This window comes from Pan troglodytes, chromosome 4 (genome assembly GCF_028858775.2).
Source record: "Pan troglodytes isolate AG18354 chromosome 4, NHGRI_mPanTro3-v2.0_pri, whole genome shotgun sequence".
In the NCBI taxonomy this organism is placed as follows: domain Eukaryota; kingdom Metazoa; phylum Chordata; class Mammalia; order Primates; family Hominidae; genus Pan; species Pan troglodytes.
In genome coordinates this window covers 28,758,102-28,785,373 of record NC_072402.2, presented here as the reverse complement: position 1 = coordinate 28,785,373, position 27,272 = coordinate 28,758,102, and the positions used below count along the sequence as shown (strand labels likewise).

General features: G+C 34.2%; 1 protein-coding gene across 8 annotated transcripts in view; it reads left to right on the top strand.

The window, feature by feature from the left end:
• The window catches only part of RASA1 (RAS p21 protein activator 1), a 124,763-nt gene extending 99,055 nt beyond the window's left edge, over positions 1–25,708 (top strand). For 4 of the 8 annotated variants that reach the window (XM_063811111.1, XM_063811114.1, XM_517663.8 and 1 more), the window contains exons 12-25: positions 3,045–3,132; positions 5,531–5,608; positions 7,587–7,744; positions 8,269–8,345; positions 9,843–10,015; positions 10,331–10,490; positions 11,817–11,959; positions 13,155–13,270; positions 13,933–14,019; positions 17,141–17,208; positions 18,740–18,828; positions 20,604–20,681; positions 23,186–23,320; positions 24,592–25,708. In XM_063811111.1, coding sequence (XP_063667181.1) covers positions 3,045–3,132; positions 5,531–5,608; positions 7,587–7,744; positions 8,269–8,345; positions 9,843–10,015; positions 10,331–10,490; positions 11,817–11,959; positions 13,155–13,270; positions 13,933–14,019; positions 17,141–17,208; positions 18,740–18,828; positions 20,604–20,681; positions 23,186–23,320; positions 24,592–24,675 — 1,534 coding nt within the window. In that variant the 3' untranslated portion in view covers positions 24,676–25,708. The remainder of the gene's footprint in view (positions 1–3,044; positions 3,133–5,530; positions 5,609–7,586; positions 7,745–8,268; positions 8,346–9,842; positions 10,016–10,330; positions 10,491–11,816; positions 11,960–13,154; positions 13,271–13,932; positions 14,020–17,140; positions 17,209–18,739; positions 18,829–20,603; positions 20,682–23,185; positions 23,321–24,591) is intronic. The other 4 variants (XR_010157180.1, XR_010157179.1, XM_063811113.1 and 1 more) reach the window with 2 other exon arrangements.
• Positions 25,709–27,272: the final 1,564 nt, after the last annotated feature.

Genomic DNA, 27,272 nt, shown 5'->3' with positions numbered 1-27,272 from the left:
CACGCCTGTAATCCCAGCACTTCGGGAGCCCAAGGTGGGCTGATCGCTTAAGCTCAGGGGTTGGAGACCAGCCTGGGCCTACATGGCAAACCCCGTCTCTTTAAAAAATTAAAAAATTAGCCAGGTGTGGTGATGCACACCTGTGGTCCTACCTACTCAGGAGAGTGAGGTATGAGGATTGTCTGAGCCCAGGCTCACAACTGCCAGGATGTTGCAGTGAGCTGACTGTACCACTACACCCACGGCAGAGTGAGGCCCTGTCTCAAACAAAACTAAACCAAAAACAACAACAACAAATTTTTTTTCAAAGTATGCTAGTTTATTATTAACTATTTTTTTAAAAGTGCCTTCCTGTGAAATAGAGAAGCACTTAGTGAGAAAGACTGAATGCCAAGGCAAATAGCATTAACAAAGTACATTTCAAGGAAATGAGAAGACATCTGTACCATATAATAGGACAAGTAGAAAAATAGGTTGATAAATTATGTATTACCATAGGATGCAAATACCAGAGGACAAAAGGGGAAATTATAAATGAATGTTAATATCTTTTTCTTTATTATCAAATTAATGCCAGGCATTGAACATTTCCTGCTTTGTGTACACATAGAACCTGATATGCTGACCTTTAGCATTTAGAAGAAGACTAATGTGAAAGTTAACAGCCACCTTGTGCAGTAGGTGATTAGTGCGCATGCTCAGCCTGATGCTGAACGAATGTTGGATGGCAATGCTGTTTTCTTGCATGGCTTTAGTTGCACAGCTGTGCAATTTTTCCAGATTATTTTCAATATTAAGAGATCTCTAAGCACTCCATTTCCTTGTATTAAACTTCTAACTTTTAATACTGCATTACTTAGAAAGATGTCTTAGTGACACAAAGTTATTCTAGTGACTATCCACGTGGTAATTAATTTTTACACCATCTTTTCATAGCTGGATCTCACTGTGGTATTTATTGCTTTACATTTATTTATGAAAATGTTTTGCTGGATATTAAATTTAAGATTGGCAGTTATTTTGCCATTTTAAAGATGGTTTTCTGCCTTCCAACATTTTCGTTGTCATTCAAATTGTTTCTGTTTTAGAGGTAATGTATCTTTCTCTTTTCTCTTAGAGGTAATGTATCTCACACAAATTTCTCTGGATGCTTTGAGATTTTTCCTTATATTTTTAGTGGTAAAACTAAAATGTACCAACTATAAATTAAAAAAAAAATTATCCTTAGGTTTGTAGTGCTTCATCAATCTGAGACCTGATGTTCTTTGTCAGTTTTAGAAAACTCTTGGTTAGTATCTATTTAAATGGTTAGTATCTAATTTAAACAGTTGTTCTGCCACATTCTTTTTTCTTCTTGGAATCCTCTTAAAAAAAAAGTTGCACTATTTCCCATGCTGTTTTCTATGTTTTTCATCCTTTTTTCCTCTGTACCAACCTATATATTTTCTTCTGATCTTTCAGTTCACTAATCTTCCATTCTGCAGTTAAATCCACTTTTTCAGGACTTCATTTTATTACATTTTTTTCAATTTAGAATTTCCATTTTTTTAAAGATCCAGTTTCTGGCAAAATTCTTGTTACCTATTTTCTTAAACATTTTAATTATAATTACTTGAAAGTCTTGTCTGTCTTCAGTATCTGGATTATATGTATGTCTTTCTGGTTTTTCATCTTAACTTTTAGCCATTTAATCCTGATGCCTGTAGTGTCTGCTTACTTTGACTTTGTAGACATTGTACATGAAAAACTATGGAAACTAATGTTATTGCGTCCAGAAAGAATTGTTCTTACGGATGGTATAGGGTTAGTACATCTTGTAAAGGCTGTTCTATTTCTGGTTTGCCCTTATCATGAAGGCATAGCCCTTCAGGGGTCTCAATGGAAAGCCTGAAATTCATTTTTTTTTTCTCCTAGCACTATCAAACTACTGGATTTGTAGTTAGTTTTTTAGCCTTTTAGCAACTATTTTCTGCTTAGCGTCTCAGCTACACAGCTTAGGAACTGGCAACTGCCTTGAACGGAAAAGATGTGGAGAATGTCGGGTTAATTATAGTATGATCTTGGCTCCTCAAATCTTAGCTGCTTTGGTTGTTCTCCAGTGCTTTCAAACAGTTGTTTTTCTGTTTTGTATTACTATTTTAAGTTTTATCCAACTAGGGTGGTTAGTCTGATACAGGCAACATTTAGGATTGGAAGTTTCCAATTCCTATTTTCCATGATTACTTTTAAGACATTCTCAAAGCATGAAAATATAGTCTTTATCTTTAATAAGTGTTAAGCTTGTCCTCTGTGTATTTTTGCTATGGCCTCCTAACATTAGCATGATATAAAATCTTTAAAGCAGGAAACAGAAGTAACATTTATTGAGTTCCAAAAACATGCAGGCCCTTAATAAAGATTTTATCAATATTTTCAAGTCTAGTTGGAAAGATAGCACATTTCCAAAATGATATAAATTATTACCTAATATTGTACTTACATATCAAATGATTTAAAATAATACTAAAGGAAGACAAGAACATTTGTTGTACACAACTGTTCACTCAAACTCTAGAACAAGCATATGTATGAGGAGATGATGTTTCCATTTTAACAGGTGAAGAAAAATGATCAGTTTAGAAAAATTTGAAAATACAGAATCACCTACAATCTCCTTAGAGATAATTACTTAGAACATTTTTGGTCTAAGAACATTTCTAGTCTTTTTCCAGTGCATATAAAGCTTTTCAGATTAGCTGTGTGCAGTTCTAGCAGTTCAGCTTCAATCTGTTTGTAACTTTATTTCTAATGTCTTTTACAATTAATTGAAATTTCTTTAGTTTACACTTTGAAATACTGATAACATTTTAATAGTGCTGACATAAAGTTTTCTAAAATATATATAGCTGACCTTTTTTTAAGTAATGATCTGGTACAATGGAGTATTATTTCTTTAAGAATTATAATTTTATGTTAATTATTTATTGTGAGTGTTTTGGAAGCTGGTATAAATATTTTGCTACTTTTTATTACGCTTCCTAATAATTTTTGTTTTTATTTTAAAGGCCAAACTGTTTTCAGATAGTAGTTCAGCACTTTAGTGAAGAACATTACATCTTTTACTTTGCAGGAGAAACTCCAGAACAAGCAGAGGTAAGATTACTGTTTCTCAAACTACAGTATACTTTTATGTTAGCCCATGTTTTCTTATTAACTAGAATAGAAAGTGATCGCATTCAAGATAAAGTGACAGAACGCTTGAAATCTAATCATCTCTTATTTTAAGGAATGAGATTTCATATGTAAAAAGTTTTCTGAAAGAAATGCAAAAACAAACACAGTGAAGGGTTATTAGGAATGAAAACTCCATTTTAAATTGACCTTAAATACTCTATGATGTTGAGGCCAACTGAGAATGCTCATTTAAAATCCTCTCTGCATAAAGGTTATAGGTCATCTCAGTATAATCCAAAGGTAAGCCAGTTAACCAGTTAGTTTTGCTAACAAGCATTATTCTTCACTGGTTGAACTCCATGTCTGAAAATAAAAGTCAGTCAACACAAGGAAAGATATTTTAGGAATCTATTCACTAAGCCAAGTCGAGATATAATGTCTACTTTAGATTAGCTATTAATCCATGTGCAGTGTCCTTCTTATAGCGTCTATTAAGTAATTGTGTGAAGACATAATATTTTTAAAAAAACACTCTTTAAAAAATATTTTGCAACAAAGGGAGACCCCACCTCTATGACAAAAGTAAAAAATTAGCTAGGTGTTCTGGCTTATGCCTGTAGTCCCAGCCACTGGGTAGAATGAGGCAGGAAGATTGCATTAGCACAGGAGTTTGAGTTATAGTGAGTAAGATCGAGACACTGTAAGCCAGCCTAGGCAACAAACTGAGACACTGTCTCTTAAAAAATTTTTTTGCTTTCTTTGAACCCTAATATTTCTGGAGTATATGTTTGTATTTTATACAAATACAGCTAAATTTCTGCTTATATTCTAACGAAGGAACTTAAAGGTGGTTAAGAAGTGAAAGTGACTTTGTTGGAAATATAATTTGCCAACCCTAGATATGAGGAAGATGCTCTTAAAACTAGATCCTAGCGTGAGACTCACAGAATAAACCTGAATGAGCTTACAACTGAACGTCATATTTCACATCTTTATAAAATATCTCATTTAAATGCTCATTTCACATGTAATGCACATAAAATTTTACGGCTATGTATCCCTAATTTTTAGATGAGAAAGGTAGTGCTCAAAACATTTTGGTAACTTACATGATTTTTTTAAATGTTAGAAATTGAGTTAGAAATTTAAACTTCAGTATCCTATTTTCTAAGTATTTTACCATGGTCCCTCTTTCTGAATAAAATGTCACATACCATAATGACATTTCAGCATGTTTTGCAAGCCTGACATAGAACATTTTTTAATGTATTTATACATAATATTTCTGTATTTCCATAAATGGTATTTCCAGTTTTTGTTGATTTGTTGGGCTGTGGGGGTCTCTGGTTATTCTCTTCTATTTCAAAAAGCTATGGTAACTGATTTGGTTTTAATTTGCTGTAATATAAAGACAGTCTCTAGATATTAATAAAGTTCAGCTTCATTGAAATAGCCAACAAACTAAAGACATAATTGAATAAAGCAATAGTACACAGCTTTCCAGAAACATGTAAAAACCAAAGTGAATATTTAGATTTGTTTTTAATAAACCTTAGTTCTCTCCTTTTCCCCAAAGCACTAGATAAACATTTTAAAAATATGGCTGCAATTTGATTTGAATATTAGGCTAAAATGATTTTTAAAATCTAATGTTATATTTGAGAAGCTTAAAAATAACCCCCTTATACATTTCTACCTGTATCATGGTCTAAAGTATAGATTAATATGCTTGTCATGGGATCAGTCATCACATTATCAGTTGGTTTTACAATCAGCACTCTCCCCCTCTCACAAAGTGTATCAAGTTAAATTCCACCTAAGCTTGCCTCAAGTATAACAGCTTAATTACACATTGACAGTTAATTTCCCCAAGGTAGTATCTGTTGGGGAGAAATAGTTTCTTTAATGTAAATTTGATTTTTTGGCTAATTAATGGCCACTCAATGTGTTTCATATATAAATTCAAACAAAGATTTATACAGAATTACAATTGTTTTGGTTGTTTTATTATTGTTATTGTTATGTTATTGTTATTTTTGTTATTTTATTATTGGTTATTGTTATGAAGTACAGTATAGTCTGAGAATAGAAATGGCAGTCTAGAGAAGGAAAAAATTGTTGAATTTGAAAAAAAAAAACCTAACTGATGATTTGGAAACCAAATAAACTAGTGTATATTTCTTTAAAAAAAAAAACCTAACTGATGATTTGGAAACCAAATAAACTAGTGTATATTTCTTTAAAAAAAAAAACCTAACTGATGATTTGGAAACCAAATAAACTAGTGTATATTTCTTTAAAAAAAAAAACCTAACTGATGATTTGGAAACCAAATAAACTAGTGTATATTTCTTTGAAGTGCTGTTTTTCTTTGCAGGATTGGATGAAAGGTCTGCAGGCATTTTGCAATTTACGGAAAAGTAGTCCAGGGACATCCAATAAACGCCTTCGTCAGGTGAAGCTTAATTTTCTTGGATTTTTAATTGTCACATTTTGCTCTAACACTTTGCTCTTTTTATTTTATTTTTATCTGAACTGTTTTGGACATCATATGGGGTTAAGCCATGCTGCCACTTGCTTCAGTAGCAGGAAAACGTTACTTCTTTATGAAAGAGAATGTTCTTTCTTAGTCCATGCCAACTGTTAAAAACATAAGAAAGATTATTTTTCCACTTTAAATAACAACACTAAACCAACACAGCAGAAACTGTTCTGTTGGGCACTTAATTTTCCTTCAAAAAATTATTTTGGCCTCTTTCAAAAAAGTAGAACATTGAAAAGATCATCAGATTTATAGCACTAATCCCAATAAACTTTTTTGGGATTTTCATTTTGAAGAACAGCTTTTAAAACCTACTGCTTAACTCTTAGGAAATATTTAATCTTATTTGAAACTGTAACATGCCCTATACTTTGAGATTTGTGGAGAGTTAAGCTTAGGCTTTCTCTTTTTTTTGCCTTTACAAGGGTAACTTTATAACTTCCATTTCTTGGCTTTTTTCTTTTTAGTAATCCCTGTATAATTGGAAGAAGTTAGGCCAATTTTGACATTCTCAAGGTTTAAAGAAAGTTTAGTACAATATTTATTTACTAACCAAAGTGTCTCCTGTTCTCTTTGTGTGAATATCTGATAAGCTGAGTGATTAACATACTGTTCTACTGGGAGTGGATAATGGTTGATATTTAGGTGACTAAATAGTCCCTGTAACCCAAAGTCTGGCTCTTCCCCAGGGAAATTTAAGTATACACACAATCGCCATGTCTTCATAACATTGTAACATTTTGTAAGCTATCAAAAATCAGATTGGATTTTTGCTAATAAGAGCAAGTTGTATTTTGTATGAAACTTGAGCCATTAAAATGACATTTGCAGGTTTACTATAATCATAGCTAACATCTCTCAAGCACTTTTTATGTATCAGTGGGCAGTGCGATTTAGTGATTTACATATACTGTCGGCCCTTTCTATTCATGGGTTCTGCATCAGTGGACTCTACCAACCATGGGTCAAAAATATTCAGAAAAAATACAATAAAAAGATACAGTATAACAACTATGTACATAGCATTCACATTGTATTAGTTATTACAAGTAATCTAGAGATGATTTACGGCATACAGGGGGGCATGCATAGATTTTATGCAGATACTGTGTCATTTTCTATACGGGACTTGAGCATCTTGGGCTTCGTTAGCTGCCAGGACAGAGAGGTGGAGGGTCTTGGAATCAGTCCCCCACAGATACTGAGGGATAACTAGTTTGTAATACTTATTACAACCTGTAGTGTAGACTTTATACTTACATATTAGAAAGATGAGGCTTAGAGGGACGGATTTGTGCAAGGCCACACAAGTAGTATATGGCAAGAGAGAAAGAGGACCTGATACTAGAAGGTGGATGGTCTAAGTTTTGGCATCCAAACTAACAAATAACTTAGTTTCTTTAGGTTTGTATCCTTTCCTGTAAAATAAGAAGGTAAAGTCAGTGTTTTAAAAATTTTTAGCTGTGGAACTCTTTTATAGAAATAGAATCTTCCAGATAAGTATTATATAACATACGGGATTTTAATTTGAGTAGTGACAGTTGTTTACTTATATTAATAAAGAATTTTCTTCTTAACTTCATTTTCTCTTTATCATTGTTTTATGGTAGAAAAGGTGTATTTCATTATTTCTCCAGGAATATACTGGGAGAAATAACTTGTAAAATAAAATTGCATTGTTTTTATCTTTTAGGTGGGAAGAATAATTTTAAATGTCTGAATGTTTAAGTATGTCATATACAAATATATAACCAAAGCTCACATTTTTTGCAAAAAAAGGGGAAAATCATTATTTTTGGCTTTGTATCTTAGAGTAATTGCTTTTGAAATGTAGTGCAATTCTAGAAATTTGGGGTAATATATATATATATATATATTTTTTTTTTTTTAGGTCAGCAGCCTTGTTTTACATATTGAAGAAGCCCATAAACTCCCAGTAAAACATTTTACTAATCCATATTGTAACATCTACCTGAATAGTGTCCAAGTAGCAAAAACTCATGCAAGGGAAGGGCAAAACCCAGTATGGTCAGAAGAGTTTGTCTTTGAGTAAGTCTTATTTTATCATTACATTAATCATTTTCTTTTACCATATTGCATTTCTTTCTGTTTTTTTGGTCTCTGTATCTAAACCATCAGAACAAGGTACCATATCCAGGTGTTCTAATAGCATATATATATATATATCTATATATTTTTTTTCTGTTGTTTGTTCACTTTTATTTGTGAAGTGCTATGCCCTTGGTTTTTCCACTTAGTTATTAACATGAATTAGCAAGTCAAAAAACATTTACTAACCCACAAATACAAAACATTTACTAGGGTTTCCAGTACTTATTTGAATGAATTATTAGTTTAGGAGGTTAAAGATGGTAGGAAAAGTGTGTAATTTGCGTGTCTTCTGTATACCAAATAATAAAATATGTTGTGAATCTGGTTTTGGGTCTAGCACACTCACTGTTTTTTTTTTTTTTAAAGCAGAAATAGGGGGTTTATTTGATACTAGAACTAAAGAAATAAGGTAGTTTGATGCCAAAACATTTTGTTAATTCTTTTTCTCCTTGCTCCTTTAGTGATCTTCCTCCTGACATCAATAGATTTGAAATAACTCTTAGTAATAAAACAAAGAAAAGCAAAGATCCTGATATCTGTAAGTTGATACAGAAACTTTCTAAAATAGAAAAAGCATGTTTTATATACTTTTAAAATTCACAATGAAAGTCTTAAAATAGAAATTAAAAAAACAGAAATGCAAGTAGTATAATTTGAGATAGTTTCTTTCTGTACTTCTTAAAGTATTGATTATCAAGAAAGAATATACCTAAGATAGAAAAAGACCAATACGGTTCAACTTAACGGTACACACTGTTAAGCAATTAAGATTAAAATATCTAGCCACCCTCCTTTCTCCAATGAATAGGAAGAATAAGGAAATGATTACAGTGGTCTTTTTGTAGGGCTTGCCCTCATCCCTTCTTTCTACTTTTTCGGTTTTTCCTGCTTTTTTTTTTCTTTTTTTCTTTTGAGATGGAGTCTTGCTCTTGTTGCTCAGGCTGCAGTGCAGTGGTGTGATCTCGGCTCACTGCAACCTCCGCCTCCCAGGTTCAAGCAATTCTCCTGCCTCAGCCTCCTGAGTATCTGGGACTACAGGCGCCCGCCACCATGCCTGGCTAAGTTTTGTATTTTTAGTAGAGACGGGGTTTCAGCATGTTGGCCAGGCTGGTCTCGAACTCCTGACCTCAGGTGATCTGCCGGCCTCGGCCTCCCAAAGTGCTGGGATTACATTACCATATAAGTAAAAAAGTATTCTATTTAAAAATTTCCCTTAAACTTGAATATGTCATTTATTCTATTTTAAAATTTCCCTTAAACTTGAATATGTCACTTATTCACTTCTGGTGGTCAAAGGCTCCCAGTTCCTGTCCTCAGCAGCACAGCTCCTTCCATCCTGCTGCTAAAACAGTTGACAGTGGGATTTACCAGTTCACATCAGGGTGAATTAGGTTAATACCTTCTTAAAACTCAGGCTTAGGGAAGGAAGTGATATGTATTAACAGATCAAAGCCTGAATATTTCTCTATAAAATGTTTATTCTGTAATTTTTTTGTAGTAATTTTAGTTTTCCATTACTTTTACGATAAAATCCAAACCCCATAGTAATGACACAGAATGAAGGCCATACCTTATATTTGAAGTGCTCTTTTTTCTTTTTTCACTACTTTTCTTCTTAGCTACACCTCTAGATCTCATCCGCTCAAGGGTTACCTGTTTAAAGTGGAGTTTTCACCTCCACAGGCTGAATTAGATATTATTTCTCTGTACTCGAATAGCATTCACCACTGTTAACAGCACTTATCAGTGCTGAAACATAATTGATTTCTTGCCTTCTTGACTAAACTGACCTCTGTGCAACTCAAAGACCACATCTCAATCATCTCTGTACTCTCTACCTATCAGAGTTTAGTGCACCATAGACACTCAGTAAATGAATCAAACAACTAAATATTGAATTTGTGATGTTACTGAAAACTCCTTTAATGAAAAGCATTTAACACCATAGGGAAGACTGAACACCAGGAAAATTTACTTGCATGACTAATTATCATGTTATCTTTTTAAACAATAATTGCTTGTTTTTCTTCCCAAGTATTTATGCGCTGCCAGTTGAGCCGATTACAGAAAGGGCATGCCACAGATGAATGGTTTCTGCTCAGCTCCCATATACCATTAAAAGGTATTGAACCAGGGTCCCTGCGTGTTCGAGCACGATACTCTATGGAAAAAATCATGCCAGAAGAAGAGTACAGTGAATTTAAAGAGGTATTAAATTGTTTATCAGTCTTGTTTTTGTTGGAATTAACAGAAACATTTAACATTTAATAAAAGATCCATTAAGGTAAACATAGTAATTCATAGCTTAGTAGCACACTGATGCCAAAGATTTAAAACCTTGTTTTATACTGTAATTTTGGTAGAAATAGGTAGACTACGAATTCATTCTATTTTAAATAAATTTATTCAATGGGACATCATTTTAAATATAAGAACTTGTGAAATAACATATTTCTTGTTAGTCTCATGGAGCATGCTTATAATGCTATGTACTTTAAACAATCTTTTAAAATGTCATTTTAGCTTATACTGCAAAAGGAACTTCATGTAGTCTATGCTTTATCACATGTATGTGGACAAGACCGAACACTACTGGCCAGCATCCTACTGAGGATTTTTCTTCACGAAAAGCTTGAATCGTTGTTGTTATGCACACTAAATGACAGAGAAATAAGCATGGAAGGTATGGTATGGCTATGTTAGTGTGATACAAGAAACTGGGTTTAGATTTTATATCAAGGATATATGGACTCTATCCCTGAATATACTAAATTGTTAAATTATATTGCAAAATAAGTTATTGTTTTCCCTCCTTAAAAATTGCAGTTGGATGTCAGTTCTAATTATGTTGGTTACTATGGGAAGCTGATATTTCTAATATAGGTTTTGGCAGATAAGTACTAGAAGCCACAAGAAAGTGGTATCTGTGTCTACATCAATGGCTTGACTGTTTTTTATTTTTTTTTGAGATGGCGTCTCAGTCGCCCAGGCTGCAGTGCAGTGGCGCAGTCTCGGCTCACTGCAACCTCTACCTCTCAGGTTCAAGCGATTCTCCTGCCTCACCCTCCTAAGTAGCTGGGACTACAGGCATATGCCACCACATCCAGCTAATTTTTTATTTTATTTTTTTAGTAGAGACGGGTTTTCACCATGTTGGCCAGGCTGGTCTTGAACTCCTGACTTCAGGTGATCCGCCTGCCTCAAGCCTCCCAAAGTGCCGGGGTTACAGGTCTTGTTTAATTTTTACTTCTTCATTACACAGAAGCTGGGTGTCAGCTGCATTTTATTTCTAACTTTTATAGATAGGTAGTTCCCAAGCTGCTGGACACAGTGCTTTTAATGGCTTACAAAATAATCCACCCTCCCCCCGGCCCACACACACCACCAAGCACTTTGATTCATTAACAGTTCTTGCTTCTAGGTTCCTCAAATAAATAGTAAAGTTTAGAACTATTTTCCTCCTCATCACAAAATATAGATTTGTCAAGGAATAGATAAAATGGTGGTCCTTATTTTACACTTGAGTTTATCTTTTCTGACAGCATTTGTATTTCATTAAAATTTTACTGAAACTCAGTAGACACGTTTTAAGCTAATAAATTAATCTATACTGGGATTTTGTGTTATATCCTTAATTGTAAATAAACCCTAAAATTTCAAAGCATGGGGTCAATGGGCAGCAAAGCTGATTTATGGTCCTAATTTTGTCATTAGCTGTCTAATTGATCTTAAGTCATATAACAATTCTGAGTCTTCATTTTTCCATATGAACATGGCAGTGTTAATCCCTTCTGTTTATGATCTAATGAGGTAATACATATGAAAGTCTTACAGAGTTAAGTCTGTAGAAGTATAGGATGTCATTGTAATTAGTACTTTCAACGCTGCACGCAAGAAGTACATTTAAGTGGCTATTCCTGTTGAGGTAAAATGAATTCACTTAATTTCCAATTTGGTCACATTAGGTCAGTCCTTTACAAATAATCTTCTAATGTAAATATTTGTGTAGATGAAGCCACTACCCTATTTCGAGCCACAACACTTGCAAGCACCTTGATGGAGCAGTATATGAAAGCCACTGCTACACAGTTTGTTCATCATGCTTTGAAAGACTCTATTTTAAAGATAATGGAAAGCAAGCAGTCTTGTGAGGTAAGAATTTAATGTTTTAATAAGTATTTTTGCAAAGAACATATTTTAATAGGTAATAATTTGTAGCCAATTACATTTTAAGGAAAATATATTAAATTTCTAAAATTATTCCTCATAGCAGTTACACCTGTCTGTAATACATTTATAAAAATGTTCTGCAAAATGGACTTCTTAAAAAAGATGTACTTTATTTTGGGATTAAAAACCATCAAGTTGCACCAGAAATTCATGAAAATACTTTGTCATTTCCTCTACTATACTAATAATCTATATACTACTTACAGAAAGCGTGCATAAGATAAATTGAAGGTTTTGTTAGTGACTCATTATATAACCTATGTAGCACTTCATTACATCTTGGTTTGTCCTTGAAGGTTTTTTTGCGAGGGGAGAATTATGAGATAACCTCAACTAAAACAAAAAAATCTTTTTAGGATTATTAAAGTTTCAGTATAAATTCATAATAAACTATTAAGACAGTAAGTGGAATCTCACACACATATTCTCTCATTTTAATGGTAAAGCAGCTACAAAGAAATAATATATATTAGATCTGATACAAAAATCAGTTTAAGGAATTGTTTTTGACAATGGACACTGGGACCTAGCAAATGTTAATCCTGCACGAAGGTGTCGATTCATACTAATAACTTGAAGGGAAGAAATTAGTGATTTAATGTTGGAAATGTGGGGTAATGCCATAGTTGGCCTAACCATAAGGATGACACAGAAGTGCAGCAGGTAGGTAGGGAGTCTCTGGACTTTAGAGATAGGCTACGGAATTCCGACTTCCATAGATAAATGTACTCTGCTGACACTAGATCAGAAGGGTTACAGGAAAAGTTCTGAGAAAGGTTTGTGATTCTGCCTAAGGCATTTGATATTTTTATTAGCCATTAAATAAGCCTCATTCAGAAAAGCTTTTAATCAGCTTTTTTTCCCCTCAAATAAATAGAATTGACTAAGCACTGTTTGCTTTTCAGTTGGCTAATTGGGAGTAAATGGTAACAAACCTACCAGGAGGAGTTCCATAGAGAAAACTACTTAAAAACTCCCATTATACAAAGAAAAAAGATCAATACACACAGATACCGAAAAATAGACAACCTCGAAAACTACAACTACTTGTTTTCCACTATTCATTTGCATTTGTCATTGCCAACATGCATTTATATTGATTTATTCCTTCTTTTAGTTAAGTCCATCAAAGTTAGAAAAAAATGAAGATGTGAACACTAATTTAACACACCTATTGAACATACTTTCAGAGCTTGTGGAGAAAATATTCATGGCTTCAGAAATACTTCCACCGTAAGTGGTGAAATTTTCATTTGACAAGAAATTGTGTATCTGTGTCTTCAGAAATTTCTATTTCTAAAACGTGAAAGCTTTTCTGTTGTCCTAATATTATTATACTCTGAAAAAGTCATGGTTAATCTTTATAAGATGAATTGTATTTAAAGAAAATAGCTGTCTTAATAAAACCACCCATTATTTTTGTACAAGCCAGTATGTCTGGTTTGTACTATAGTAGCTTGGGGAGTGAATAGAGGTTTATAGTTTCAGATTTGAGATTGTAAAAGATATCTTGTCTATCCATTTAGTCTATACTTGATAGACTAATCACTCTGTTAATATGCTTGTAGGCCTCCAGTATTAGTGAACTCACTTGTTCAGGTAGAAGTTAACTTAAGTCTAAATCTTTCCCCCCAGAATTTGCAGCTGGTTAGTTCTCTATATCTGAAAGTAAATATCAGGAAGTTGACTGAATAAATTGATGATGATAAACTTAGTGGATAAAGTTTTCCTTACCCCTTGCTAAATGTCTCATTACCTGTGGCAAAATACTTTTTTGGGGGAAAAGGCCAGTTTTATTGAACTGTGGTATATTTGGGTAAATTAAGCTTTTGGCTGCTAGGAGATCAGTGTTTTCACTTGCTTTCTGTGTTGAGATGATTGTGTTATTTTGGCAGGACATTGAGATATATTTATGGGTGTTTACAGAAATCTGTTCAGCATAAGTGGCCTACAAATACCACCATGAGAACAAGAGTTGTTAGGTAAGGCTCATCAATTGATTTGTTAAATCACATACTAATAGGTGGATAATTGTGAAAAATTGAGGAATAACAATATACAATTCAATGCTTTTTTCTTTGGCTTTTATGTCAAAGCCCTGTTGCATATTTTCTAAGTCCAGATGGCTCCTAAACTGAAAGTTACTGTGAGATTTAGCTGCCGTTTGCATTTTCTAAAAACATGAACATTCATTTATAGTCAAGTATTGGGGATTTTTAAACCCTTACAAGATGAGGCTAAAAGTTATATAACAAAATCTGTAGCTAACTTCATATAGTATTCTTCATACATACACACACATTGATTGGCAGTGAGAGAGAAGGGCAGTAATTGACCGATTTAGATATTAATTGGTTTGTTACAATCTGTGACTCTGAGCTAATCTGTAACCAGAACATGTAGTTCTGAAGCTGTGTTTCAGTCTGCTCATTGTACCATAATTAGGAAGAACTGCTTTGGCAAATCATGGAATTTGGGAGCTTATATAAAGGGACTTCATTATCATTATTCTATAGGAAGAACTGCTTTGGCAAATCATGGAATTTGGGAGCTTATGTAAGGTTACTTCATTATCATTATTCTAACTTATTTTTCCAATGAAGAAGCAGATCTGTCTGGAGAGGTTAAGTTGAACTAAGGTTTTATAGAAAGCTGGTGGCTAAGGCAGAACTAAAGGTAACTTTCTAAGACCCAATCTAATATCCTTGAGTCTTATTGTAGGCTTTTGCTTTTGTTAAGCATACTCCAACCAATACCCCAACTAATTCCAGGCAAATGGAAGTTTAATGCAAAAGCGTCGTGGAATACAGCAGTTTTCTAATAATATAATTTGTTATTTAGAATATACACTGTCATGTCATGCTATATGTAAAATAATTAGGCAACCATTAACACCATTATTACACAGTTTGTTTTGAAAATGTGTTAATCCTGCCTCCAACCTAAATTTTGTCAAGGGGCTTCTATTTCTTTTTTGGGGGGGCAGGTAATATTTCTCTTGGTTATGATATGACATAATATTTAAGAACTACAGATTCTGTTTTTCTTGGCATTAGTGGTGATTGGGAGGAATAGAAAAGAATTACAAGCATAATATTCCAGCACAGTTATGTGTGAGATGTAAATTAAAACTGTTCTATAAATTTGTAAGTTTCAAACAAGTATAACTGTTAAGCAAACACAGCAGGAAATTGTACACTGTTTCATGCAAGAGGGTGTTTTAGGGCATTTTTGCCAAGGTTAGGTTTCAGGCTCATAGACCTACTATGTATAATTATCACAATATTTTCAAGTAAAGTTTACAAGATTCTTTAAATTTGGGAAGTCCAAAATTAAAGACTTAATTGTTATTTTTTTGAGACAGGGTCTTGCTCTGTTGCCCACGCTGGAGTGCAGTGGTGTGATTTCGGCTTACTGCAACCCTCACCTCCCAGGTTCAAGTGAGATTCTCGTGCTTTAGCCACCCAAGTAGCTGGGATTACAGGCATGCACCACCATACCTGGCTATTTTTGTATTTTTAGTAGAGATGGAGTTAGACCATGTTGGCCAGGCTGGTCTTGAACTCCTGGCCTCAGGTGGTACACCCACCTCGGCCTCCCAAAGTGGATTACAGGCATGAGCCACCATGCCCAGCCAATATATTAGAATTTCTATAAATGCTGTTTGAGAAGTAACATCTTTACTTTCTAAGAGTCCAAAAATTAGCAAACAGGTACATGTTCAAAGGTAAATGCTAAGAAATTGGGTAATCCACTCTAACAGAGAACAGAGATTGTGTCTATTAATCTATAGAAGGAATTGCATAACTCATTATTTTGGGAATAATGCTTGTCTTTACATGGATTATGTCTATCAATCTGTAGAAGGAATTGCAGAATTCATTATTTTAGGAATAATGCTTGTCTTTACATGGGACAAGTAAGAGGTTAATTATTAGTGTGGATTCTTCTTAAAAGGAAATTAGAGAGAAATTATCCACATGACAACATATCCTCCCTACCAGTGACTAAAGGAGGCAGAATAGGAGTATCTATGCAAGCTTTTAACACTGACATTGTCCCAAAGTAAAATTAGCAGATAAAATCATATATGACAGCTGTTCGTATAATTTTTGCTTTTGCTATTGTTTTATAATTTGACAACTTTTTAAAACTTTAGAATTCCTAATGTCTTGTCTTAAAAGTTTTTCAGCCTGGGCATGGTGGCTCAAGCCTGTAATCTCAACATGTTTAGACCAAGACAGGAGGATTGCTTGAGGCCAGGAATTTGAAATTGTCCTGGGCACCGTGGCGAGACTCTGCTTTCTACAAAAATAATTAAAAAAAAAAAAATTGCCAGGTATGGTGATGTGCACCTGTAGTCCTAACTACTCTAAGCCTGAGGCAAGAGAATTGTTTGATCCCAGGGGTTCAAGGTTGCAGTGAGCTGTGATTGTGGGCCACTGCACTCCAGCCTGGGTGACAGAACAAAACCCTATCTCAAAGAAAACAAAGAAAAAAGGAAAAAAGAAAACCTTTCCAGTGTTCTATTATAGACATTTTCATTGATCAATAAGTCACTTTTTCTCTAGTGCAATGGATTCTTATTTTTATGTGAATCATCAACAAAATCAATGCAACCAACTTGGGCTGTTCTGTTTAAATAAATTAAGAAATGAGGGTGTGTGAAGTTATAAAATTGTACAGAACTATGCTTATATAAAAAGTTTATTTCTACTCCTGTGGTATTTCAGAAATTCTTAAGATTCCTGAGGATACTACTTTCTCTAAGTATCAAATGACCACTAGCCTGGAATAATAAATAGTAAGCAAGACAGTAAATGCTACAGATAAACAACATTTTCCCAAAGTTAATCCAAATTCTAAATTGGGAAAAGTGAGTAATACATTCAAGAAGCAGATATATATATTCTTAAAATACGATGCTTTGGCTTACTGTTTTCTTAAAGCTTTCTGTGTCTGGGCTTTCTTTTATTGGTTTAGAGTGAATTTTATGGGTTCTATGAGTACTAAAAATTCTGTTTATATATATTGTTTTAATGTAACACATTATATAGGTGTTTTCTAAAAAAAAAAAAAAAAAAAAATTTCCCTCCCATTCAGTGGTTTTGTTTTTCTTCGACTCATCTGTCCTGCCATCCTGAATCCACGGATGTTCAATATCATCTCAGGTAATCAGCTTTTGATACATTTTGAAATTCAAAATATTAGAATTAACAGTTTCATACTATTTAAGAATACTCTTAAATCTTTTTTTTTTTTTTTTTTTGGTTATCCAATTCTAGTCATGGCATATATGAAGTATTCCAAAGCACCCTTCCTTCCTTGTGCTTGTGCTTGTGCTTCTTGGGCTTTTTTCTTTTTGTTTCTTTTCTTCCATCTCATATCTGGTTTGAGATGGCATGATTACACACATTCCACCTTTTTTCTACCCCTATTTGTGTCTCAAACCTTTATAATAAGTGACTTCTTGTAGTCTGCAGCTTGGCTTTTTCAAGTTGGGAAGAGCTTTGCTTAGCCCATTGCTAGACTGCTGCCAGCTAGATCTTCAAGATCAAATTAAATGATATGTACAGTTGGAATAGTATTCTGTGAGTACTTATGAAGAAAGCAGTCCTGGTTCCTCCCGTTAGAGATTTTTAAAGTCACCAGTTATATAGTGTAAATTGGCCATTTTAAACTTCAGTAAACCTGATCCAGTTTTATTACCCATATATCCATTTTGAGATGACTTTCAGGTGTTAAAAGCTTCTTTCAAAGAAAGGATAACAGGGATATTTGTGACTTTGAATGTAATAATGAACCATTATAAACAGTAGGAACTGGAACCATTTTTACCTTAATAATCTGAAGCTCAAAATTGTACTAAAAATGTTTTGGAATGTCTTAATTTTTACTTCTATATAGCCATCACATCTCTGTAATTATCTTTTATTGCTACTAAAGTGGTTAAATCTATAAATTATTAATATTAAGGGTTTGAAATTCTTTTGGAGAGATTTATCTGGATGTTCGCCTCAGACAACACCATCTAAAACTAGGCAGTCAGGTAGATTATCTATGGGATTTTACTGTTAAATAATTAAGTTCCAGAGCTTATATTTAATAGACACCAATACTTTTCATTTACATCCTACTATCTGTGTTCCACAGGGAAGTGCTTCCTGACTTACCTTTAAAATATTTTAAAAGTTTATTAAATTTCATGTTTTTCTCCTCAAAATAAAGCAGAGGTCCTAGACTTTATCTGGCTTCTTGAGCTTTAAGCAAATTATTTGGACTGCAAATAATGTTGGGAGCAGGGAATTGCTCAGATTGCTAACCTGAGTAGGTTGAAATTAGCTTTGTGAACTGTCACAAAAGATGTGAGGAGTGACAATCTTTTTTAGTGATAAAGGTAAAGCTTTGAGGTCCTTTGAAATAGTATCAACCATTGGAAACGGCTGAGTTTTGTAGTACCCTTTTCGCAAGCCTAGAAGCACTGATAAGCATATTCACTTTTTCTCTTTTAACTCAAGTTCTTTTGAATTTTATGGATCATAAATTTTTCAAAAAACATTTTTCAAAAAACATTCTGAGTTCCAAATGGAAGAATGGGTAGTAGTTTAACAGTAAAGAAATATTAAAGTGCTAAATTTATAATGGTTTAGCTGGAAGTGCTGTTGGACTTGGTGTCATTAGCTGTGCCCAATTCTGTTACAGATTCTCCATCTCCTATTGCTGCAAGAACACTGATATTAGTGGCTAAATCTGTGCAGAACTTGGCAAATCTTGTGGAATTTGGAGCTAAGGTAAAAACATTTTGATACTTTAAAATGTAATTTATGAATGCAAGTTTGACATGATAAAACCATAAATTGTGGCTTAAGTAAATTTTTAGCAGTGAAATTTTTAGCAATGAAAGATTATTTTTGTTGGTATGTTTGTTTTTAAAGTAGCTTGTTTAAATTTTACATTTTAATAGTGGAACTTTAAAAAACACAACTTTAGCCATTATAGAAAACGAATTTTTCAAGGTCCAGTGTACTCAAATTCTCCCACTTTTAAACATAATCAATGAGTACATTTTAATACAAAAAGTCATTTAAAAATGTATTTCACACAGGCCGGGCGCGGTGACTCACGCCTGTAATCCCAGCACTTTGGGAGGCCGAGGCGGGCGGATCACGAGGTCAGGAGATCGAGACCATCCTGGCTAACACGGTGAAACCCCGTCTCTACTAAAAATACAAAAAATTAGCCGGGCGTGGTAGCGGGCGCCTGTAGTCCCAGCTACTCGGGAGGCTGAGGCAGGAGAATGGCGTGAACCCGGGAGGCGGAGCTTGCAGTGAGCCGAGATCGCGCCACTGCACTCCAGCCTGGGCAACAGAGCGAGACTCCGTCTCAAAAAAAAAAAAAGCTTGAAAAAAAAAAGAAAAGAAAAAGAAATGTATTTCACAAACATTCACTGTAAATGTTAAAACTCAAGATTTTATTTTATTTTTTTAAACACCTACACTTAATTGTACTATCTAAGGATAATGACTGATATTCAGTTGGGATCATATCATGCCTCCTTGCTTTTGTCACCTAATACGTGACAGACTTCTTGCCATATGTGGAAATAGATAACTTTCACTATTCTTAATAATGGATATTTAGATGGCTTCCATTTGTCCCTGTTATTGTTGTAACATATATCCTTGCATACATTTCCTTTCATACTTACTCAATTATTAGCTGAACTTTGGAGTAAAATCACTAAGTAAATACGTTTTAGGCTTTTGCTATGTGTTACAAGATTTCCTGTCAGCAATTTAAGATACTTTTATTGCTCCTCACAGCCTTGCCAAAACTCATTGGGTACTATACTTTTTTCTTTTTTGCCAATTGGATAGGCATAATATTTTGTGTTTCATTATTTTATTACTGTTAGAGAGACTTTCATGTTTTTTATCTTTGGAATTGGCTATTGAGGTCCTTATCTCATTGAGTTTCTTACTGATTTTAAAAGAGTGTGTTAATCTTAACATTTTCCCTATTTATAGCATGGTTTTAAGTAGTCAGGATTTTAGTACGATGAGCAGTTAACTACGTGTATGGCCTAGGTTTTGAATTCATCTGAATCTTTGAGGCAGGTTACAAATAAGATATTTTCCTATTGCAGTCTTTATTATATTGTATTTTAATTCCCTGTAATCTCTGCTGGATTCAAACCTATGATTTGGGGCCATGTTTGAGTGAATTTATATATAAACAATTTGTGTCTGCCAGGCTATGTGTTACGATTTGTGCTTGGGTCCAGAATTTTCTTTCATTAAAAATACCCATACTCCTCAGTATAGCCATTTGCTTATATACTAGAAGGAAAATACTGTCATATGATTTAATTAATTCTTGTGAATGTGTTGCTGCTGCTACACCTAATTTATAAGAAGTATTGCTACATGTATGGGTTTTGCTATATTAATTTGGTGCAATAGTAATTGCAGTTTTTGCTGTTAACTGTAATTACTTTTGCACCAACCTAATAGGTCAAACAGTGGTTTGTTTCTGGTGCATATAATAGAAGCATTTTATTTTTCAGGAGCCCTACATGGAAGGTGTCAATCCATTCATCAAAAGCAACAAACATCGTATGATCATGTTTTTAGATGAACTTGGGGTATGTATATAGTTTCCAGGTACTTTTTTTAAGACTTATAGTTGATATAGCTGAGTTAACCCATTTAAGCAGCAATCTTTAGAAAGATTTTCTATCCAAAACTAAAAAGACAAAAAGCCTGCAAATTTTTGTCTGCCTTCCTAAACAAAAAACAGTATTTTTGTTTGTAATGAAAACCATTTATTCTTACACTAAGTAGTTTACACCAAAGCATACATTATTGTGGCTTTTAGACTACTTCCATCATTTTTTAGGGTCTGTCTTGCTTTTCATATCCTTTTAAAGCTATCACATCTGACTGCCATGACATTCTGTTGCCTCCTTAGCTTTTTTACTTTGCTGCTACTATGTGGGGCTTGAAGCAAGACGATGACACAGTTCTGACCAGGTTAAATAAGTAAATAGACTGAAAAGTCTTCTTTTCTAGGAATAAAAGACGTGGATTCGGTGTTACACTTCATTCAGTGTGAATATCTGTGCCTCATTTGGGCCTTGTTAATAAAATAAATTGTGATTACAAAATTATGAATGAGGGTATTTTATAATTTCTAGGACCCTGCCTTTCTTAATCAAGTTAAATTTTCATGATTGAACAGATTTTCAGGTACTGAGTCAGTTTTAAACTAAACTTATTAGTAATTCAGTTCATATATAGAGAAACCAGGAAGGTGCATGTACATGTGAATAGAGCCAGGTGTAAGGCATGGCATTAGGGAGTGCTAGGATTGGAGATTGAGGTGTCCATGTTCTGTCTTAATGTATTCAGATTCAGTTAAAAAGACCACCACAATTTGTGGCAAACAAATCAGGAATGCCGTTGAGTCACTAGTTTGCAACCTCAGGTATAAAAACTAGTGTATGAAAAATTATGGCATAGCTCCATATTTATAGTGAAATTTATAGTGAAATTGACAAAAATGCTAAAAGTCCATCATGCTTCTATATGTGAACTGGGATATAGTTGGTCAATCATTGGAAAACATTTTTACTATAATGTTTAAGGAACTGTGTGAGAAGTTATGCCACACAATCTAGGATTTCATACTGCTTAGAATCCAAATATAATACTACCATATTTCTTCACCACCTGTATAATAAGCCAAATTTATTTTTGAAGACCCACCTCAATTATTATCTCCTTCAGGAAGCTTTTGCTGAACCCCAAACATGAATAAAATAACTTTTGTTTTACCTCCTAAGCATCCCCTGCTTATCTGTGATATATAATTCTGTGTTGCTATGATTACTTTATTCTAAAGTCCTTTCTACTGGAGTCAGTTCTCTGAAGGCAAATATGGAGTCTTTCGTCGCTATAAAGCTTTAATCACTGAATGTATTCTGAGTAACTGTGTTTCTCTGTCCCATAGAAAACATTGTTTTGCAGTTTTTAAGCAATGTAAAGCAAATACTGTCACCATTTTACTGGTAATCCAAGCCCTTGTTAAATGTTATTCCAAGGCTTAAAATAACACTGGCATTTAGTGTTGATAATAAAGTACAGGTTGAGTATCCCTAATCTGAAATCTGAAATGCTAAAAAATCCAAAACTTGTTGAGCACCAACAGGAAATGCTATTTGGAAAATTTCCAATTTTGGATTTTTGGATTGGGGATGCTCAACTGGCAAGTATACTGCAAATATTCCAAAATCCGAAACACTTCTGGTCTCAAGCATTTTGGGTGATATTCAACCTATACTATAAACTTTAATTATAGTGACTAAGTTACTTTATGAACCTTATCTGAAAGTACCATAATTAACACTGTTTATTCCCACACATTAGCAAGTATTCTGAGCATAGTCCACAGATAATTGCAAACCTGACAGGTTCTCATTGCATTTTCATAGTGCAGTTCCTACTTATATGCGTTATCAACTTAGACAAACTACAGGAGCTTAATAATGAAATTTCATCTAGGAATTTTAAGTTTAGGCTGCAGTTAATCCAGATTAGCAGTTAACCTACACTATTTGGCATATGTTCTAGATTTCAGATACAAAGCTAATTGTTAGGAAGCCACACTCCCCCCCCCCCACCCCTTATTTTTAGAATAGCAATAATATTGTACCACATCTGTCATGCTACGGAAAAAAATGGAATCTGGCTTTCATGTGAATACAAAGGTTACAAAGTCTATATTTTACCATCATTAATACTGAATATTATATTTCAATAAGAATCTTTAGAATTTTAAGAGAAATTTGAGTATTAAAAAAATTATCTAATATACCCAATTAGAATCTTTTCACATGAGACTACAGAGAAAGATTTGTATTTGTAACAAAAAATTAGCTGGGCATGGTGGCAGGTGCCTGTAATCCCAGCTACTTGGGAGGCTGAGGCAGGAGAATCGCTTGAACCCGGGAGGCGGAGGTTGCAGTGAGCCGAGATCATGCCATTGCATTTCAGCCTGGGCAACAAGAGCGAAACTCTGTCTCAAAAAAAAACAAAAAAAAAAAAGAAGATTTGTATTTCTAAATGCAATTTTACGATTCCCTTAAAGAATGTACCTGAACTTCCGGACACTACAGAGCATTCTAGAACGGACCTGTCCCGTGATTTAGCAGCATTGCATGAGATTTGCGTGGCTCATTCAGATGAACTTCGAACGCTCAGTAATGAGCGTGGTGCACAGCAGGTAGGCTTTCGCCAGCCTTCATTAACAATGATGTTTCAAAGATAACACTTTGAGAGTTAATAAATAGCTGAATTCTGGTTAACATTTTTATCTTGTTACATTAAATTTTTGAGACTCTGCATCATATTACAAAAGATCTCAGCAGACAGAAATAACGGGCCCAGACTAAAATGATGTACATTTAATACTGAAAAACATCAGGTTTTGCTCTTGAGTCTGAATGTTAATTCTACTGGAAAACAGTGTAACAACACTGGTAGCATGTGTGAAAATGGCTAGTTAGTAAGTCAATATTGATTTTATTTTTTTTTCTTTCAGTTTCTGTCTTGTCTTTTCTCTGTCACATACAGATACAGTGCATGGCTAAAGTGATTCTCAAACTGTGAAACAAATGATTATTATTTGGGATGTTTGTCAAATTTCACATCCAGAGATTCTGAAGTGTGGCCTTGAAAGCTGCACGTCTAACAAACTCTTAGAGGAATTTATAGGTATTCTGATGCAAGTGAACCATGGCCTACACTTTGAGAAACAGTAGATTACATTGATAGACTTCTATCTGCCATCTGCACCAAACAGATACAGATTAGGATGTATTCAAAGACCAAACCAGAATTTGAAGGGACTTAATACCAGGTCAATTAAGATATTGGAGATATAGAACAAAATGAGTTACATTTTGAATGTCCTCAGCTGACATAAGGGCTACTGAGAGGAAGTGACCACAGGGACAGTTTTGACTAGTTTCTAATGTAGTTTCAGGAGATAGTGAATGCTGTCACCGCACTGGCTAACCATTTGGCAGGGATTTTGTAGAAGGGATTAAAGCATTGAGTTTGGTGACTGAGTTCTCTACAATCTGAGATTCTAGAATCCTCAAGTCCTGTTTCTCCCCGCCCCTCCCCCCGCAGCTTTCAAAACTAATAATATGACTTGCCTTGCCTTAGATATTAAATTTAAAAAGCCGTTTTTAAAAGAGAGATAAACTGCTTCTGACAACATGTGATAGTGTGGTAAGTTCTGGCCTAAAAAATAGGAGCATGCCAAACACAAACAAATTTCTGTTCACTTTAGGGTGTAAAAATTCTCTTAGTTATGACCAGAAATACTCAGCCAATGACTGAATAATAGAGACTTATGTTTTGAGTGGAATTGTGGTAATATTTTATGCATCCTTTTGCTTTGATACAGTTTTTTTCAAATCCAGGTTCCCATCCTGAAATTGCTGACCGAGCTTTCATTTATTTTCATACCATTTTTCCTCTGTCTAGCACGTATTGAAAAAGCTTCTGGCTATAACAGAACTGCTTCAACAAAAACAAAACCAGTATACAAAAACCAATGATGTCAGGTAGCAGCCTTCGCCCCAGTGTTCTGCATGGATTCAGCATGCCCAACATGGTAATTCACTTCAGTTTAATGTCTCCTTTGCTCTTGCCAAAAAATAGCACACTTTTCCACATTCCAGTGATGTGTGAGCTATGCAAACAAAAGCCAAGATTCTGCTGGTGAATAACTATGCCAGCAACCTTGTAAGCTATCTGTGCAGGATATTTGCACTATTTCCACATGGAATCAATCTTTAACAACCTCTGAGCCTTGGTGTACAGACCACCTTTCACAAAACGAAATGCTATGACTGTATCTTGATATCTCGAACTTTCAAAATATATTTTCAGTACACCCAGTTGCCAAAGTTTTGCTGTCTCTTAGAGAAAGAACTATGAAATCAACTGACAAGAAACACATTCTTATTGACAATTGTGTATAACTGGATTGCAGACTCTTCTTACTGTAACTACTTCCTGATTAGGAATATGACCATTTGACTGTTCAATGATTATTTGTATTTACAGTTTCCAGAGTTTGTCATTATAATAGGAACAATCTTTGCTGTATACTTTTAAAAAATACTCTGCTATTTCTCTTGCTGGAACTGTTGAAAGAAAATATATAGAATGATCTATTGCTCATCAGCTTTATTTTTTAAACATACGACTTATTTTGTTGAAATTGTCAAAGACTGTATTTAGATCTCATAATGCTTTGTTAAATGTTTACAAGTAAATAGTTTGAATTCAGTAAATATTATTGGTTGTTGTATTGATCAATGCATGTTACCCATTCAACCATTTTATAGACTACCAATTTCTTTTATGTTAACTAGAATGCTTTTGTTAAAAGTTATTTGTTCATTATTTGTGCTACCCCTTTGATTATGCAGACAACCTCATCAGCTGCCTAACTTATCCATCTTTGAACTTCTGACTACTTGTTGTATCTGCTGGATATTTAGTTCAACTGTATAGTTTTATTTACTTCTGTATGTGTATTTTTGTGAAGTATTCACAAAGGTTAAGTTAAAATAAAACCAAGGGATATCTTGCATAATTGATTACTTCTGTCTAAAAGAGCTAAGCATTTAATTTATTTATTTTCTTCCTCCTTCAGGGGCAGTTTAAACCTTAGCATCAGAGCAAGGCCCAGGGAGAAGCTGAAGCTTTAGATTAGTATTTTTGCTAATGGCCTCTTTTGAAAAGGATTTTATAAATGCAACAATAATTCCTTCCCTCTCATAATTGTGCAGGGCAGATAGGACATATGGAACATACGTGGCAGAATGACACTGGTAATCAGAGTGAGTGAGACAGGAACCCAAGGAGGTGTTCCCACAGTAAGGAAAGCCCTAGATTCCAAGAGCAACACTTTATGCTATTCCTCTAATGTATAAAATACAGGGAAAAAAAAATGCTAAGGGCTTAAAAGATGTCTGCTTAATAGTTCCAAGCTACAAAAGGCAGTTATTTCTATGGGGGCTGCTAACCTATGTGGCTTCAATCACCGTTTAACACTGATACCAAAAATCTCAACATGTCCCATGCTCCTTTTCCTTGAAATCAGCTCAATTCATTCCATTCTCTCCCTTCTTGGCTCTTTTATCAAATTACTCTCCTTTCCACCCCTTCTGTTTTTTAGCTGGACTTGGACCAACATAGTATCCCAGGTGGTCTCCTTCCTTGGTTACATGATAGAAGACAGGGAGGATATGGATTAGTCAAGATATTTTTGCTGTGCACTTTGGCTCCCATTTATCACACCTCAATCTTTAGCCATACTAACCTGTCATTCCTCAGTCTGAAATCCTTCTCCCGTTTATTTAAAATCACAAACCTGACTTACCCTGCTTCTCATATTTTAACATCATTTGTCTCTCAAGTTGAAATGGAAACTTGTTACTTACCTTTGTAGGACCTCTAGTAACTAGCTTGTCAGTGTTGAAATAAAATCTCTCACACTTTAACGTTTTTAATGGGGCTGGGTGGGAAAATTTTCAGTGATAAGTGTGGACCTTGCTCTGATGCCAAAGTTTGGCGATCTGAAAGGGAAAATGAGACAAACTATGAACATCTTGTAATTCTGTCTAGAGCCTAGCAGCAATGTATTTAACTAGGACTGCGATGGAGGATTTATAACTTTTGGCTTCTTCCACTCTGCTTTTGTAAAAATCTCACATCACGAATTTTATTCCTTTCCCTCTGGAATAAGAAAAAAAAAAAACCCACAAAACTCAAGCCTACAGTGTAAAGAATTGTTAGAGAGATGAATATGCATATAGTAAGTATTGCCTTAAAATAGATGTAACTATAATGGTACCTACCTTTCTGGAAAGTACAGCCTGGGATGTACTGAGACTGAGGAGGTGTGTGTATTTGTGCAATTTAATTAGATTCAGGACAGTTGAATTACTCGGAATTCCTTCAAGCCAGTTTTCCTGAAAAAAATCTGGCTTGATAAACAGACGTCCACAGTTTGGTTCCAATTATAATAGTTAACACTTACTGAATACTAGTGTATGCAGGTACTATTCTAATTAATCCTATGAAGAGTAGGCATTTTTATCTTCCCCATTTTCAGTGTGGGAAACTGGCACTTAGAGGTTTAATAACTTACC